Source organism: Zosterops lateralis, assembly GCF_965231275.1.
Source record: "Zosterops lateralis genome assembly, chromosome: 2".
In the NCBI taxonomy this organism is placed as follows: Eukaryota; Metazoa; Chordata; class Aves; order Passeriformes; family Zosteropidae; genus Zosterops; species Zosterops lateralis.
Genome location: NC_139763.1, coordinates 75,385,640 through 75,403,498, shown reverse-complemented (window position 1 = coordinate 75,403,498; position 17,859 = coordinate 75,385,640). Strand labels below are relative to the sequence as shown.

The window sequence follows — 17,859 nt, the reverse complement described above, 5'->3', positions numbered from 1 at the left end:
GGTGAATTCCCTGAATCTGGAGAACATACATATACAATTTCCTTCTGATTGTGCACAGGATTACACAACTTAAGCTCTCAGATTTGGTCTGTGAGTCCCTTCATTGTTCAATATAAGCTTTTAATATTGTGAATGTTGCTGGAATGCTTTGTACATGTCTCCAAAAGGCTGTTGCTAGCTGAAAGGCTTTTGGGGCAAAGGCCCTGGAGTGCTGGAAGGTTAATTTGTATTGTGTAACTCTAATTTATCTATAGAGGAGTCTCAGGGTTACAGAATTTTAAGTTTTGGAAGAATACAAGGCAACGCTGGGCTCCGTCGCTTTGTATTGATGCCATTTCTGCAACGCTTGGCATGCAGATTTTACACTATGTAGCTTTTATTTCCTTTTATTTAAAGCTACTTTTACTAGTAGGGAAGGTCCATTTCAGTAAAAATAAACACCCAATTATTTGCAATACTTAAACTGTTAAAAAACCCTGTATATCAACCTGATCTAATTTTAAAAATAATACCAATTTAAATGAGTACCTTACAATGGTAAACTTAAGAACTTGTCAGCAATTAAAATTAGCATGGGAACAGTAACTCAATATGCAAAGGATATACAAATACAAGGCCCAAGAATAATTATAAACCCCCCTCACTGCAGTTTTCATCCATACTAACTGCATTATTGGTTATAGTGTTCAAAATGTTCTCCAATTGAGAAAAACAAACAAAAACACCAAAAAAAAAAAAAAAAAAAAAAAAAAAAAAAAAAAAAAAAAGAGATTACCTGCATTAGAAACACTGCAAATTATCTGCAGTTTGAAACTCCCTGGGGAAAAAAAAAAGACTAGAGAAGGATTCAGTTGCTCAGTGCTTTATTTCACAAAGATTGAACATCTCAGCAAATGTGTAGTATCGTACTTTCCACATATCAGCAGAGCCCAGGCAGCAGCGAAATGTTACTGTTCTCTATGCTTTATTGGGTGTTAGAAGGAAAAAAAGTAAATTGAGCATAATGTTCAACTATAAATATTGTCAAATACATCCCTGGTTTCAGTCTGTTTTAATTAAAGTAGATCTTATGCTGCCTCCTGTTGGTCACCCACAAACAGAAACATCTAAAATTAATCTTCACATTAGGAACTGCAGTCAGCACATTCTGTAGCCTATACCTTACCTACTACCCTATACTAACCAGAGGAGGTAAACCGTTTTCTTCACAGAGTAATACCATAAATAAATCTGACCCAGAAAATCTACTCCATTTTGTGAATATAGTGAATTTTTAACAGCAATTTTTAAACTGACTTACTACAAATGTATTTAGAATATAGAAAACAAATTAATTAATCCTTAAATAATAATCAGGTCTGTGCAAACATAATCAGTAAAACACCTGATTAATTATAACAACTAAACTAGTATGATAACATTACCAAAGTGCCATAATGTTTTGATAGCATTCTTTAAAAATGATTATCCAATATAATCATCACTGGATGTTAAAATCCCACATACAATATATATTATCTTCGTGTATATTATACTGGTCATGCTTATAGTGTATTCTGTGACATAAAATAGAATACTATTAAAAATGTTTTGGTTACATCATTTAAGTGCAAATAGTAGATTATAATTACATGCATTTTGTATGTTTAAACATCACTCTATTTCAGTGAGAACATACATAATCATTAATCTAGTTATTGACTAATTTTAGAAGAAGGTAGTTTTTCATAAAGCTTTGATTCAAAGAGCTTTGAAAAGTCATTTTGAAAGACATTTAAAAACTCACTTCGTGTCAATTTTGTGACTTTTGTTTTTAATTGCATAAATGCTGTATAGACTGAAAAATCTGTTTGATCCAGACTGCAACAATTATTCATGCAAGTAATTCAGATTCTTTTGTGTGGTTCACTGAGATTTTTTACATCTTTAGCAATTAATCACAGAGTTTGGAACAAGCTTTGTTTTTAACCATGACTTTCTAACACTTCTGCTTCTTCTGCATTCAGTTCTGCTACCAGATTTAATACTTTGCATGTGAAAATGTGGCAAATGATCCTTTTTCCTCCTGTGAGAGCTGTAGTACAGGTTTACCTGCCTAACTGCCAAAAATCAGTACCATTTCACAGTAACTTTTCTGTAAGCAATGCTCAAAAGTAACTGACATTACTACATTATTTCCTGATCACTGAGTAAGAGCTCAACTCCCTGTGAAATCCATGAATGATTTGTCAAACTGGGAACTGACATTAGTTCCTGCAGGAGTGTAATGTAGAATATTAAAGAAGCATGCCTATTTTCCCAATTCAGCTTCACGAATAGTTTTCACTGTCTATACTGAGGAATTTCTCATATACGTCATTGCTCTGACTGATGTCAGATGCCAGAGTCTTACAGCAAGTAGCTGGGTGGAAGACTGCCAACAAGATCTGCTGTAGGGAAAATTTCTGGGGAAAGAGCATCACCTGAATGACTCACTCGCTGCTTATGTGCAATTTGGTCATGACAATGGCAATTAAAACATTCTTGCAGTTCTTTAGTCTCTTCCAATTTGCATAGCTATTTATACCCATGTACTATGGGCATAATATGTTACTTTTCTCAATGCATAAATTGCATACTCATATTACTCAGGTATAAACACAACACAAATACACAAGCAAAGGTGAATTGGACCTTGTATTCCAATGACGTGACAAGCTGCAATAATTAATGGTTAATGAAGTCTCTATACTACCCTGAGTAGCTTCATTAAAACTAAAACTACCATTTTCCTATGTGTTTGGTTTTTTCCTATTGTTTCAGTTAGTAGGAATAGTATTCTTCCTCTCTCTACTCAATACATTTGCTTTACACTAACAAAAAGTAGTTGTGTCCCAATGTAAAAATACTTGCATTTCTGTAAGGTGATTGTAAAGGATACCTAGCTACTTTTAGTTAAAGTATGATTTGGAGACTTATTATGAAAAAAAAAACCAAAACCAAAACAAATGTGGAAGTTGCCTGAAATACTGTAGCAAGCTACTTCTACAGAACTGGCACACATATTAATATACAGAAATTACTGACTGGAAGGGTCCTGTTTTAACAACATGTTCTCCAAATGTACATGACTTTATTTTACATACTTACGAAAATCGTTATGATGAATGTCTAAATTTGTAAAGGTATCTGGTAACAAATTACAGAGTCAATCACAGAATTGGAACCTTCCATTGTTTACTGTTGAAAACAGAAGCATGTTCTAGGCAATATTAAGCTTTAAGCATTAATATTCAGCTTGGGATTTGCAAAAAGTACATGCAGTAGTGATATGATAATGAACTTACCACAGTTGTCTCAAGACATATAAAAGATGTCTCTGATGCCTCACTAAATTTTATTCATGTTTTAAACTGCTTGGAAAGATGTGATTAAATGTTTAGAACCATTATTCTGTAAGACAATCTTACTGCTTTCACAATACTTATATGGAATATAAGGGCTCTCAGTGTCTTTTCTGGATACCTGGTAAGAAAGGAAATTCTCAGGCTGTGGAAGATTATAAATTAATTTATGAAATCTAGCTAATTTCAGTATCCTCCTGTCAGAAAGAGGACTGACTTTGTAAGCATGAGATCAAATTTACTTCACAACATATGGCTAGACCAATATTAGCACTAAAAGTCCATTGCAATTTTAACATTATAATAGCTGACTACTTAAAGTTTATCAAGCAATATATTGTGTAGCATTTACTGTGTAATATTTTAACATCTAAAATTACCACAAAGTTCAAGTGTTTTAATTAATATAAACCAAAAGAGATGATTTCTCACCTCAGAAATACTATTTACTATTGATCTTTAATATGGGGGTGCAGTTTTGTAACTTTGTATTTGATGTATGACAAGATACAAACTTTTCCCATAGTTAACCGAAGCAACAGCTCTGATTCTGCTATAAGCAGCCCAGTGACTGCTTAGTAGGTAGCACTGAAGACTTCAGAGATGGAAGACTTCTGATAGAAAACATCCTGAAGGTTTTTTTTTTTTCTTTAGTTAGCAACATGACTGAAGCAAAGATACCACATGAATCATCCATCCTATAGAAATCTTACCTACGCTGCAGTATGTTATTGAAGTTTACTATGCCACAGTTAATGGGATGGAAACAGAATATAAAGCTACTACTAAGGCACAAGGATGGGGAAAAACTGGCAAAACTGAAGAGCTGAAGTAAGATGACAAGAATTATCAGCCTCTTCAAGTTAGATACCTGGTTTTAATACTGTGAAGGTCACTTTGGCTCTTGTCCTTGCTAAGGTCATTGTGATAAGATAAAGCAGACAGTGAATTCCTCCTACAGGTTTATGAACATAGAAAATCTAAATAACTCATGAAAATGTCTTTTAAACTTCAGTTACATAGGGAAAACAGTATCACAGTCAGTTCTCTCATTTAGCAATTTGTCTGTTGGGACAACTGAGTATTACAGAAATAATGGCACATATTACACAACTAATTCGTCATGAATATTCTTTTTGGAAAATGAATATAATTTTGAAAATTATTCTGATAATTACAGAGAAGACTTGTATATAAAATTAAGTAATACTGTCTGTATAATGACTAGCATGAATGACATTTTAATGGACTCTACCAAAAGCAATCCTACAGCATATAATTTAAACTGAAAATTTAAACAAACGAGTACATATTTCTCCATCTGTAAACTAATACATAAAAACTGCTCTACAACTTGTGCATTTAAATACTCTTTTGACTTGGGGGTTTCAAAATTCTCCAGAGCAAATTGTCAGTACGGGTGACCAGGGGTCCCTATATTTATTAAACTGAATGACCTGACAGTAAAACTCAGTTAAGGCTTTTGGCATTGGTGAAACTTCTTCCCACTCAGACCTACTACTGTGGTAGACTTGAACTTCATCTGTGATTTCTTCTGGAGCATAATCACCACCTAGTATATAAATTTTGTCTTCTGTCCCAACTGCCCCTGCATTAAAGCCAGCGCATTCAAAAGATCCTTCCCCTTTCCAAACACAGGTTTCTGGGCAAAAACTGTAGACTTTGTAGGTGGAGAGATCGCATATGTACAATGTACAGTTCACTGGAACAGCTTTGATTAGAGTTGCATGAAAAAACTGCCCGAATTCTGCTACAAGCTCAGACCACTGATCAGTCATAGCATTATACTTAAAGAAACAGTCAAGAGATGGATTAAAGGCATCAGTGATCTCTACTTCTGAGCCAAGGACATAAATTATATTCTGGCATGCACTTGCTTCTGGATAGTAGATCCCTCTTGGTAACTGGCTTACAGATTTCCAGTCTTTGGAAAGAGGATTATAGGATTCTACATCCAAGAGACTCCGAGTTTCTTGAGCTCCTCTGGTCTTTCCACCTATTACGAAGAGCTGATTTAAGGTTACAACAGATGTGTGCATTGTCCTCGGTTTTTTCATAGCTGACACTATGGAGAATTCATTGCTGACTGGACAGTAGCACCAGGTTTGGTCAGTGGCATCATGGAATGGTTCAGCAATATGAAGCCTGACAGTCCTATAACAATTCCCCTTGCATCCTCCAGTTATAAATATTTTTTCTCCATAGCTAGACAAACTTGACCCTGGCAGATCAATCATGTGCGTATGTGGTAGTTCTTTCCATTTATCTGTTTTGATGTTGTAGCAGAATGTATGTCTGTTTTCTCCATCTTCATCGGTTTTATGAACAAATATATATTTTTCTGTTGTTGAAGGACGTGCATCTGGAAACAATCCACTGAAGTTCTGCACACTTTTAACTGCATCATTGATTATTACTGAGCAATTAGCACTCTTAAGTAAGTGTTCTTCAGAATGCAGAAAGTCCTGCAAAGTCTTTTCAGGTAACTGGTGTAATCTCACTTTTTTAATCAAATTAGGCAGGTATTTCTGCCGTGTTTCTAAGTTGTGTTTGGTCCATTGGAGGACAGCTTTCAGCACTGATTCTTCCTCAGGGACATTTAGTTCATCAGCCTCGAGACATTTTTGTAATATCTCAAAATTCATCTCCAAGAAATCACTGGATCTGAGCAGCAATGAAAAGTGGTGTTGTACAAAATCTAGTGCATGGTCAAACAAGCGGACAGACCCATAACTTTCTGACAGAGAAAGCAACTGTAAGCAATTCACAAGATCAATACTTTTTATTAGGAAGTCACTGCAAGCTTTGGAAAGGAGTGAAACTTGAAGAAATGATGACAGTTGGAAGAGCATTTCCACATTATCATTGGTTATCTCTGTTTTTCCTGTGTAAGCATAATCAAGAAAAGCTTTCACTGCCTTGGGTGATAGGTTACTAATAGTAACATTGCCATCATCCCGTTCTTTCATATTAACTTCAAACATGGCTCTGTGAATAAAATACAGAAGATATACACACAAATTAAAAATTTAACAAACAGACAAGAACACTGATGTGGAAGGAGACAATCAGGAGCATGTAATAATGTGGGCTGGTCTAAAATAGGTCTAAAATATGGAAGTTCTTGTATGAGCAATGGTGTGTTTGAAGAAAAAATGACTGGTGATAAGAACATATTCAAAGTGATGGCTTAACATAGCAGCACCTGTGTTTTGTATGGATTTTCACAAACAGCTCTCTCTCTACAGCTCTCAATGTGAGAGAAAATGTGAAATTGTTCAGAACAGCATGTTTCAACTTTGGGAAAGAAAGGCTGATTTTAAATAATACATATTAAAAAAGCCCCATGAGTTGGGTCATGCAATGTGAATGAGTACATAAAATTATATGGGGAAAAAAAAAAAAAAAAGCCTTCTAAATTGCAGGCTGAGCAAATGGCCAGACAGATGATGGGTGTAGTCCTCAGAAATAAAAGTAGGTGAGGGGTAAATGAGGAGAAAAAACACAAAGAAATTTAATTCTTGCTTTAGAGTTCACAGAGAGATGTATGAGTACAGGCCAATGTCAGAGTAAAAATGAGGTTTTGACATATGATTGCATGACACAAACTGTGCAGAAAGTAGATTATGACTGAATACAAAGATGATGGTTGAAATTGTGGAATGAACTATTGATCAGGAGATCTGTGGAAATTTTATTACAACTTTAACTGCTTTATTTTAAATATGTAATAACATTTAACTCTTTCATACAATCTAACATGGCAAGCTAAAATAATTAAAAGTTTTACAAGCAGGTAAGTGCTGGCAATAGAACAGTGCTGCAATATCCCTTGCCCTTCCCTCTCAGAGCCTAAGCCTCAAGCTAGGATAGCAGTGGCTTCTGAATATGACACAAGATAATAGTGGAGAAAGATAAATCATCAAAAGCAAAGTAGAGACTCTGGATATTAATATAGTTAATTTATATTTTAAAAGTGTTATATATATATATCTATATATAAATATTATATATAGATATTAAAAAAGTGTAATACAAATATAAATATATATATTTATATATATAAAGTGTAATAAAAGTCTCATACACTTAGTATCTCTGTTGTATGAGATTTTTAAAATCCCATCCTTCTCTGAAGCCAAAGAGGAAAAAAACCAACAGTGTGTATAGCACATACTCTTTGGGACGTGAACATCTGGTAAAGCAGGAACTTGCCTGACTTCTTGAACAAGAACATAAATTTACAATAAGACACCTGTGTCTCAAAGACCTCTTTGCACACTAAATGATGACCCTTGTAATGCTTTCTTCATTAACCCATGAGCTATGAAATCGCTAATTAGGGAGTAAAATAGCAACTGAACAATACCAGTAGTAGAAGAGCAATGTAGGCAAAGGCTTTGACTCTGAAAGCTAACAAGTAAGGATCAAAATGTTGCTGATTCTTCAGTTTACACAGTGAAGCCAAAACTAGAAGAAGCCCAAAGGCCAAGGAAGACAAAAGGTGTTCCATTTTAAAATGCATGTAGTGGACTGAGGTACTTTTTATTCCTTGAAGGTAAAAAATGGTTCTTGCATTCCAGGACACCTTAAGAATCTGATGGCTGCTGTTATCTGCCATATCAACTGTTAGGAGCAGGGAGAGATCTCTCTCCTGGCAGATTTTAATCTGAAGAGGTAAGCAGGAAACCTGTGTTTCCATGTACTTAACTTCAGTTCTAAAAATTACCACTGGAAGCTATTTCATCCTAGTATTTCTTTCTACCAGATCATCTCGGTGCTGTCAAGCAGTTAAGGAAAAATGAAAGTAGTTCTGTGTGTCAGAAGAAAACCCCAAATCTGCTCCTACAGTGTAGAAACTGCTAATTTCAACTGCATTTCTTCTTTTTTTCAGTAATTCTTAGAACACATCTAGCTGTCTTCTGTCATATATGGCAAACTCACTTAGACCATGGGATGTTCCAGGATATTTGAAAATAACACTCACCTTATGTACAGGCAACCAAACTGAGGCTATTATTAACTCATTCCCAGGAGTCCATTTTTGCACTGTTAGAATCTTAGCTTTGTTTTTAGTAGACTGTATTCAGAAACACTTTCAGTGTGGAACTGCAAGTTTGAACCTTTCTAATAAAAAGATTAGCAAGTCTTCTTTAAAAATTAATATTCTATCTGTGAATGAAGGCTGTCCCTTAGGAATACATAGTTTTAAGCACAAGACGGAAGATCCATTTCATGCTGAAATGCTGAAATCTGTAGTTTAGGAAAAGTATGCATATGTGTTTAAATACCTCTGAAGACAATCTCTACTATACTGACTATACTATACTTTTTGGGGAAACAAAAACCAGTTCTATTCCCAAGTTATGTACAATTTATCCACAACTGCTCAGTACAAGATGTATTTGTAACCAATCTGTTATGTTTCACAACATAAATGTGTCAAAGTACATAGACTATCATAGAAAAAAATCAAACAATATCCTTGCAGACCTTCAAGTACTCATACAGGCAACGGGTAACTCTTAAACACACATAACTTGTGTCAATTCAACCTAACAGCAGAACCACACATTTATGATTTGAAACTTTTATTTCAGATTTTCCACTGCTGTTGAAACTGGATTCATAAAGTCCTCATGCCTTTTTGAAAATACAAAGAGCCATATCTGGCATATCCTTAAAACGACGTTTGAATGCTTTCCTCAAAAACTCTGCAAATATATGTAAATACTGATAATTGTTTCAACTATTTTTAAAAAATTCTATTCCTTCCCTCCTCCCAGAGAACTTAGAATCTATTTCCTGCAAACTCATACCAAAATCACGTTTACCTGAAAAAATCACTGCATGCTGCCAGTACACATCGATGACAGGGAATTATTTCATCTTTCACGAGAATTTTAAAATCAAAAAATATATTTTGTTCTCTGAACTTTTGTAGTACTTTTAGAATTTGTTGTCCATGACCTTCAGCCACTAAGGTATTGATTTTATTTTCAGGAACAGAAATTCCATTGCAAATAGGTCTGTTAATGTAATCCCGTTGACTGGCCATGTTTTCTTCAATCTATTCCTGAAATGGAAAAATAAGCAATTGATTCTACAGTCTTATTATTAGAAAAACCCAAACAAAATCAATACACCATAAAACAAACAAATAAGTTCCTAGCTTTGAATTTAGTTTGTAAATCATATGCAGTTAGAAATTTGTGTTACAAGTGACTTTTACACTGAATTTGATAATTCTACTACTTTGTAAAATATATTCACACAGAAAATTTTGAAAAGTAAATTATCTGCCATATATCAGAGAACAATTCTATAGATAATACCCACCTGTAGGAACTTTTTCAGTAAAGTCCACATGAAGCACATCGAGTGCGTTTAATTGTCATCTAAGAGTAAGACTAGTCCTAGGCTTACCCTCAAAAAACCCCCAAATTCTTACAATTTTATGTAAAATTAAGATGGAAAAAGAAAGCTTTGTTAGATATTTCACACTCCAAAAGGCTGATCACTCTACATCTTGTAGTGGAAGGGAGACACAGACTATTAGACTACGTCCTAAGTGGATTCCCATGAGACACTCTGGACTGTAATAATGGAATACAAACAATACCAACAGCCTGGCTGAATAACAGGATTGCTGGGACTTACCAAATAGGGTCATTTAGAGACAGTTTGGTGACAGTATACCTTTGAGTGTTTAGTCAATTGCAACTGATTTTGTCACCTACCTCTAGTCTTGTTAGGAAGCTTTATGTTTGCCCACTCTGAGTTTCATTTACAGCGGCGTAAATTAACTGGCTTTAGAACATAAATAATTTAAGACCATCTCCTTTTCAGCAGCCAAGTTTTTTTTCTGGTGAAAAATCCCTACACTGAAGAGTGGGGGTTTTTTTCTATGGTTTTAACTGTTTTGTACAATGAAAATATTTTATTTCACTTTGTCAACATAAAGAAACTTTAAACAAGTGTATATTTTATTTACACTTATTTAAAGAGCTATTTATATATTGCAGATACATAAAATGCCCTTACTGCAAATCTGAGTCAAGATTGCCTATTTTAAAGCTTAAAGAAACATTCCAATTTTTTTTTTTTTTTTTTTTTTTTATTCCAGGATTTTGCTTCCACAGTTCCAATTAAAATCAGCAACAGATAATGGCCCACCTGAATTGACAGAGGACAAAAAATTCCAAACAAAACCCAGAAACAAGAAAATACTGGTTTTGGTTTTTAATTTTGTGAAAAGGCTCATCTGATGACATGATATAATCACAGCAAACTAAACCATCAGGCAGTCTTCTTCATGTGAGGCATTTTCACAGCAGACTGATCTATGCTTTATCTAGTCAGGTAGCTCCAACCACCAATAGAGCTCCATGTCTCCTGGAAGAGAAGAGATCCAGTGATCTTGCTGCCAGCACTGGCACCCTTGGAGCAGGCATCTTCTCCTTCCCATGGCCAGACAATCTCAACGTATTCACTCTTTCCATTCTAAGCCTGAGGAACTAGGAAAATACAGAAGAACAAGACCACCATTTATTCTGATAATGTATGGCCTCATAAACCCCAACTTCCATAAAGCATAAAACTTTTTCATATGTCAGAATTCTCTAGAATACCCTTTTCTTACAAATTTAAAAGCCTGCTCCTCAAAAGGCTGAATCTTCAAAAGCAAAGTTGCTTCAACAACGTTAGTTTCTCAGATTTTAATGAAACTTTTTTTAAAAAGTTAAGTGGATTTCAGAGTTTATTTGGCATCACGTAAAATAACACTTCTTCTAAAAGAAACATAAACCTTTCTGCAAAATTCTGGAACTGACGACGAATATTAGACATTTTTCTCCCCTTACATGAAATTTCTATAGCAAGTTCCAGCCTACAATGTGCTTTCTGTAGATAAAATTACCAATTTCAGTAATATCCATATTTGTATAATGAACATGGAAACATCTACTGTAATCAAGTCCCACTATGCCATTTGAGGCAAGACATCGTATGATCACTTTCATACAAGCAATCAATGTTTCAGAAAGCTTTCTTTTACCACACTATTACCACAAAAACTCTATTCCAGTACACTGGTGTAGAGACTGTAAACTTCTTAATTACACAGTCAATTTATTAATGCTTACATATATTTTTTCTTCTGTAAAAACTGTTACTTGACTTCTTTTTCCTTTATATATTTAGTCACTCTTAAAATTTTCAAGAGTTTTGACAGCCTCTCTCAAGTTTCATTAGGATGAGTAATTGTCAAACTTTCCAAGGTCCACTTCTAAGGCTGAGTTTCTGGTTTTCCTTATTATTTCTTGCAGTTTTCTCCTTAGTTGAGTTTGATCCTAAAATTCTTTCACTGATACAAGATTTGTTGTAGGACATTATGGTTCAGATCTCATCACTGTCTCACTAGTCCAATTTGCAAGTCATCTAGTGCATCCTAATCCTAATCTCTAACAGCAGTATCTCATTATTTTCCTAAAAGCAAAATTCAGCAGTGTATCTTTAATGTTTTTGTCCACGATTAAGGAATGTAGTAATGAATATTGTGCAATGACTTAGCCTAATTCACCCTTCTCTCCATCAAAAAATACATATAAAAAATTCAATTTCCAGCTGTCTTGCAGCCAATTCCTGACTTATTTTATAATTTTGGTATTAATGTACCCCTTCGCTGAATCTGTTGATGATTTTAGAGCCCTCCAAACTCTTTTAATGAGGGTTCAGCTAAAACTTGGCATGTTAAACAAGGCATTTATAATTATTTCATGCATTCTTCTACAAAGCCATATGAATTAATCAATAGGGTTTTTTATAAATATTTGATCAACTCTGAAAAAAGGGTAAGAAACTTAGGGGGTGCAGATATATGCTGAAGAGGTCTGCAGCTCAGAAATGCTGGGGAACACCCTCCTTTTATTTGCTCCATAAACTCTCAGAGAATTCTAACTACAAAGCCTGTCTTCATGTGGATTACCAAGAACTAAGCTCCAGTTCATTAACACTGGGATCTCTTACTTTTGGTTTTTAAGACACATCTGTGTGTTGTCCAGCGACCAGCCTTGCAGCCTCTCCTGGGACACGACACAGGTACTGCTGTATGTGATCCCGTCTCTCACCACTTGACAAAACCTCCCTGCTCACGTACTGGACCTTTACAATCTTACACTGACAAATGCCCCATTAGCTCTATTAGCCCACTTTTCTGAAAACAAAACAAAACAAAACAAAACAAAACAAACAAACAAAAAAAAATTGGTTGACAAAGACAACTGAAAACAATTCCAACACTAAACTCCCCTAAAGTTAAAAGTTAAACATTTGCCCTGACTTATTTTTCTTGTAAGCCACCTCAAACACAAGGCTACTTATCTGCTACAGTAAAAACTGATACAAATGTCACAGTTATTAAGGTCAGCCCTAAATAACATGTGTGGAGGACACATATGTACCTCTCAAAACTATCTGTACAGGTCTCCAGCTGAGGGGCCAGGCATTCTGCATGGACAGTCCAGTGGCAAGCAGTGGCCAGTCTGTGTAGGGCCACAGAGCAGTTGAACAGAAGGCTGGGGACAGTAATCTACTTTTGGTCATTATAATGGATGAAATAAGGGACCACCTGGGAGCTCTGAGGGTAAGAGGATTCTTATGATCTGTCACAAAATCCAGTAATAAGGGCCCAGACCTCATTAGCTGTGCCCCTCATAGGACCCCTCTGTCATAGAAGCACAGAGTGGTTTGGGTTAGAAGGGCTGTAAGGGATCAACCAGTTACGACCCTTTGCCAGTTTTAACACTGTCCTTTTCCCAAGACACTAAGGGACAGAGCAGTCCAGAACACAACAATCCAGATGCCAAGTAACCACATTGAGAACTCTGATAAGACCATAGTCAAAATATGAGATATACACATAGTTACTCTTAATATCGAAGCATTGGTAAAAAGCTACAAGAAAGTGTAGCTTACCTGACCTTAATTCCATGCAAACAGCCGCCAAAACCTCACTGAATTTCTAGTGGAACTTTGCAATGCTAATGTTCCCTTTCCAAAGATATATGGAGGACGTAAGATACTTATGATTGTCTTTTAGTTAGCACCATCAACAATCCTTCTTAAGTGTTCTTATAATTCTGTACCTAGAAGATACTGAAATGTGTAATTTATTTTGTTATACCTTTCCTTTGGAAAGTCCAAATGACCTTTAGACTATGAATTTAATAACCTGGATATATGTTGAATCCTAGATATATACTAGGAGACTATAAACACAGCATATTGTTACACTCATAAAGAAGACCAAACACATCCAAGACATGTTCAGAACATACAGGCATACACTAAAATCATAACCACTGCAATACACCTCCTGGAAATTATTTTCACATCCATTCCACCAGATCAGAAAGAGCAAAGCAAACAGAACTGTGAGGTGACCTTTGAGCAAAGATGAACTTTTGTTTGTGCAGAATCTGTTGTAGAAAGCACTGATTGGAACATATATAATGTACGTATATTAATAAACACTTTTGCTGAAAAGATTTTGCTAAACCAACAGTCCAAACAGCCTTAGCTGCTACAACTGATAAATAAAACAGTTAGAGAAGTTTAAATAGGCTAATAAAGTTGAGAATGGTGGAAGATGGGCAATTATTTTAGTGAATAACAAGGAAAAGACACCAAACTGTTTGATCACTTTATAATAGTGAGATAAAAATATACATACAAATATGTGTGACTTTGAGATAGCCTAGGGAATTCTGTTTTGTGGAAGTACTGAGCACACATAAGTATCACACATGGCTCAGCTGGTGCTTTGCCAGAAAAGCCCCTTAGGGCTGTGCCTGCCTGACAATAACCAGGACCAAACCCTTGGAATGGGACTGAGGCTCGAGACTGTTCCCAGCACAACAGAGTGGCCACTCAGAAATCACAAATAACACTGTGCAGGTAGCTGTTCTCTCCTCTTCCAACATAGCTGGCAAAACTCAATCCTGATTTAGTACTTTATTATTTACAAACAATTGTAAAACAATCTATCTGCTTTTATCTGAAAGCACAATACAGCTGTGCTACAGCACTCACCAATTAAAAAAAATAAATCTTTGTACTTCATAGCAGGTATCTTATGAGAAATAAATTGTTCTTCAGTGGATCATTACATTTATTATGTGGCCTCCTCTCAGCTTGGACAGTACGTCTTACTAGGAAGCAGGATGTTAAAAAAGGGAAGCCTAAGAGCTGGTATTTTACAGAACACTTTATGTACTTAGGATGAAAGAATTAAGCACAGTGAAGATGAAGAAATTGTATAGATTTCCCTAGAGAATTTCAGGGTGGGGTTTAATACAAAATTTCACTGTGCATTAATACACATTTTGAAAAGGTCAAGATCAGCATTCTAAGATCTAATATTAAAAGTATTATATTATTGAGTCTACTGTATACTCATTAAGATGATTTGCTGTTTTCTTTCCTTGTCTATTCAAAAGGAGAGAAATTAATGACTTGTAAGTAAGTTTTAAAGACACCACTCTACACTATGCATCTAATTTAACATTCACTAAGACAATTATGAGTGGAACAGGTATCTGTAGGATTTGGTGACACTTCTAATTGCTGACTAAAAAGCAAGAGTGGTTTAAAATGTAATTAAATTATAAATACTAAGTACAAGTTCTGTGCTTTTATATTCCATTAATGTGTTGATTGTCACTGATTGCCTGAGATTGAAAACACTAAGAGAATTCCAAGTTCCTGCCTGGAAATTTCAATGCAACTGAGTCTCACAGGTTTTTCATAAATAACTGAACTTCAAAGAAAAATAATATTCAGTCAATCATTTTAGGACAAGCAAAAAAAATGCACAGGACATTTTGAGACATTTAATCCACAAAAGTGACATTTATCAATAATAAATGTTGAGATAGTATTCTCAGATTGAAAGGTGACACAGAGACTTCAAAGGTTTGTGTTCTTTAGAAGTGATTTAAAAAAAAATCAACACGGAAAGAATCCCAGCATGGTACCAGTAGGAAGTAAGGAAATCACACTAATTCCTGGAAGCATTCCAAAAGTGGAAGATTCCCACTCTGCAAGCAGTGACCATTAAATGCATGTTCCCTGACAAACACATGAATTCATTAAGACAAAGCAGTAATCATTTAATACAACTAAAACGAGCTGGATTCTACCCTAAAATTAAATTTCTCCAATTCATCAATTTACACTGCAAATTATTTTCTTAGCCAAAAAAGATCAAGAACTGTAATGTTAATTTTCAGAAAAAAATGGAATTAAAATAACATATTGTACTTCAAATTCTGGTGAAAACAATTGCAAATTCTGTAAAAGAAAATGACAGCTTTTAATGGCTTCTGTAGTCTGTCACTTTTGCATATGATTAAAATGTGAAGTTTTTTCAAAACATGCATACAATATTGAACATTTTTAAAGAATAATTTAGCATACCTTATTATAACAGCACGTTTTACTTAAAATAAAGCTGTGGGTTCCTATTGAATACATCCATAATTATCTTACGTATTAGACAGTGCATCTTGAGCTTCAGTTTGCATTTACGCATGAAGTTCATTCAAAAACAAAATTAATCCACTAGTGAAAAAAAATGCTACATCTTTAAATCTCTTCAGTAGAGAGCATGGACAAGCCAAGCCTATCAATCAGACCAGAGGGGTTTTTTGGAACTAGGTAAGATCCACAATCCATTACTATTATCATATAATATACCAAAGGCCACAATTTCCTCTTCAAAACGCACAGAATACAAAGTTTGAAATGTAAGCCTCAGCTACAGTTTGATATTGGTGAAGAGCATTTTCCTGTTGTTTTTTTTTTTTTTTCTCTTGACTGTGTTAAATCCTCCTCTCCTGTCACATAACTTTGTCCATCGGTTTGGATAATGAGTAAGACTATGCCATTCCTTGCTTCACTAAATCATGAAGAAAAATAGAATAATATTTCAAAATAAGTCAAATACCCAACTGATTCCTGGATTAAGCATTTGTTTATGCAATGTAACTTCTGTGTTTAAAATACTTTGTGAAGACCAATCTATACTCGGCTATAACTGAGACTTATTCTAGGCCGAGAGTCGTGGCCTGTGTAAAAACAGCAGCTTTCCATATTAACAGTGAGCTGGCAATGCTAAACAGCAACAAAAAAAGGAGGATTGTAACAAATACCTGCAATAATACAACTTTCAGCATTTTTGCATCATTTGTACATGGTCAATACAGGATGGATGAAGTGTAAGTATTTCTAAAGGCAAGCAACAGAAAGATGGGTAGGAAATTTTCAAATAGGCTCAACTAAGGCTCAACTCCAAAACCAAAGGACAAGCAAATTTATTACTTTATGAGGATTTAGACATGGCTTATAATTGAGGGCACATGGGAACCCACACAGTTCTGACAACCATTGGAATTCTTAACAGAACAATGAGCACGAGAGGATCCAAGAGGCTTCTGTTCGGAGGGATCCTCAGGAGCCAGAACCCTGCTGGGGTGATGCAGGGCTCCGCACCTGCTCTCGGGACCATCAGCTCCCCTTTACAGACAATAAAAGGCAAACAGAGCTGCGACAGCTCCGCCAGGGGCCCGGACATCTCTGCAGCAGGACCAAGGCGCCGACGGCGACACCTCAGCGGGGCGCGCTGCCACCGCCACCACCAACCTTCCTCCCCCGCCGCCGGGAATATCCACCTCCCTGTGCCGCACAGGGCCGAGGGAGGTACAATTTAGCGGACAACTCGGTTCTTTGTGCCAGGGCTGTCAGCCCAGCCCAGCCCAGCCCAGCCTCAGCCTCACCAGCAGCACCGGCCCCGCCCGCCGGGGAAAGGCAGCGGCGTCCGCGCCCCTACTGCGCATGCTCAGGCCGCCCGCGCCTGCGCCCCGCGGCGGCTCCGTTCATTCTAAGGGAGAACTAATTCTGACAGGACGGGCGGGATGGGGCAAAGGGATCCCCTTTCCTCACGGCGCGACCCGCCCGCGGCGTGCGGCGCTCTCCGCCGCTGCCGCCCCTCCGCAGGCGGCGCAGCGCCAGTCCCCCCTGAGCTCTCCCTCCGAGCGGCGCGCACCCACCTGCAGCCAACACCCGCAGCTCACCGACCGGTCTGCCCCACCCTCCGCAGTGGCCGCGCCAGCTGATTGGCTCCTTCCGGCGTCATTCTCCTGCTCCTCGCACTGGGAATGGCTCCGCCGGCCGCCACTCAGGCTGAGAGCCCGCCCATTGCCGGAGAGTGTTCCTCTCTGATGGCACCGCGGGTGCAGCTCCGCCGCAGGCACCGCCTTTCTCCTGATAGGTCGCTGCCTGGCGCATGCGGCTGTCACTCACAGGGCGCTCTGGCATCGGATTGATTAACACTCTTGGGGGCGGGGCCGTCGGTGTTTCCCGCACGGCGATAGGCTCCCGCCAGGCCCGAGAGGGC

At 36.8% G+C, this 17,859-nt stretch overlaps 1 protein-coding gene across 6 annotated transcripts; it reads right to left on the bottom strand.

Moving 5' to 3' along the window:
• Positions 1–4,593: 4,593 nt before the first annotated feature.
• Positions 4,594–17,565, bottom strand: KBTBD3 (kelch repeat and BTB domain containing 3). 6 transcript variants are annotated; one of them, XM_083854437.1, is made up of 5 exons: positions 17,240–17,270; positions 12,432–12,618; positions 10,581–10,921; positions 9,239–9,480; positions 4,594–6,392 (listed from the first exon to the last, which is right to left on the bottom strand). In XM_083854437.1, exons 4-5 carry the CDS (start codon positions 9,460–9,462, stop codon positions 4,772–4,774), a joined length of 1,845 nt encoding a protein of 614 aa, XP_083710563.1. In that variant the 5' UTR covers positions 9,463–9,480; positions 10,581–10,921; positions 12,432–12,618; positions 17,240–17,270; the 3' UTR covers positions 4,594–4,771. The 6 variants fall into 6 exon arrangements, with proteins under 6 accessions (XP_083710563.1, XP_083710562.1, XP_083710559.1 ...); XM_083854436.1 differs by lacking the exons at positions 12,432–12,618; positions 17,240–17,270 and adding an exon at positions 17,513–17,565; XM_083854433.1 differs by lacking the exon at positions 12,432–12,618 and having other exon boundaries at positions 17,240–17,287.
• Between the last annotated feature and the right edge of the window lie 294 nt (positions 17,566–17,859).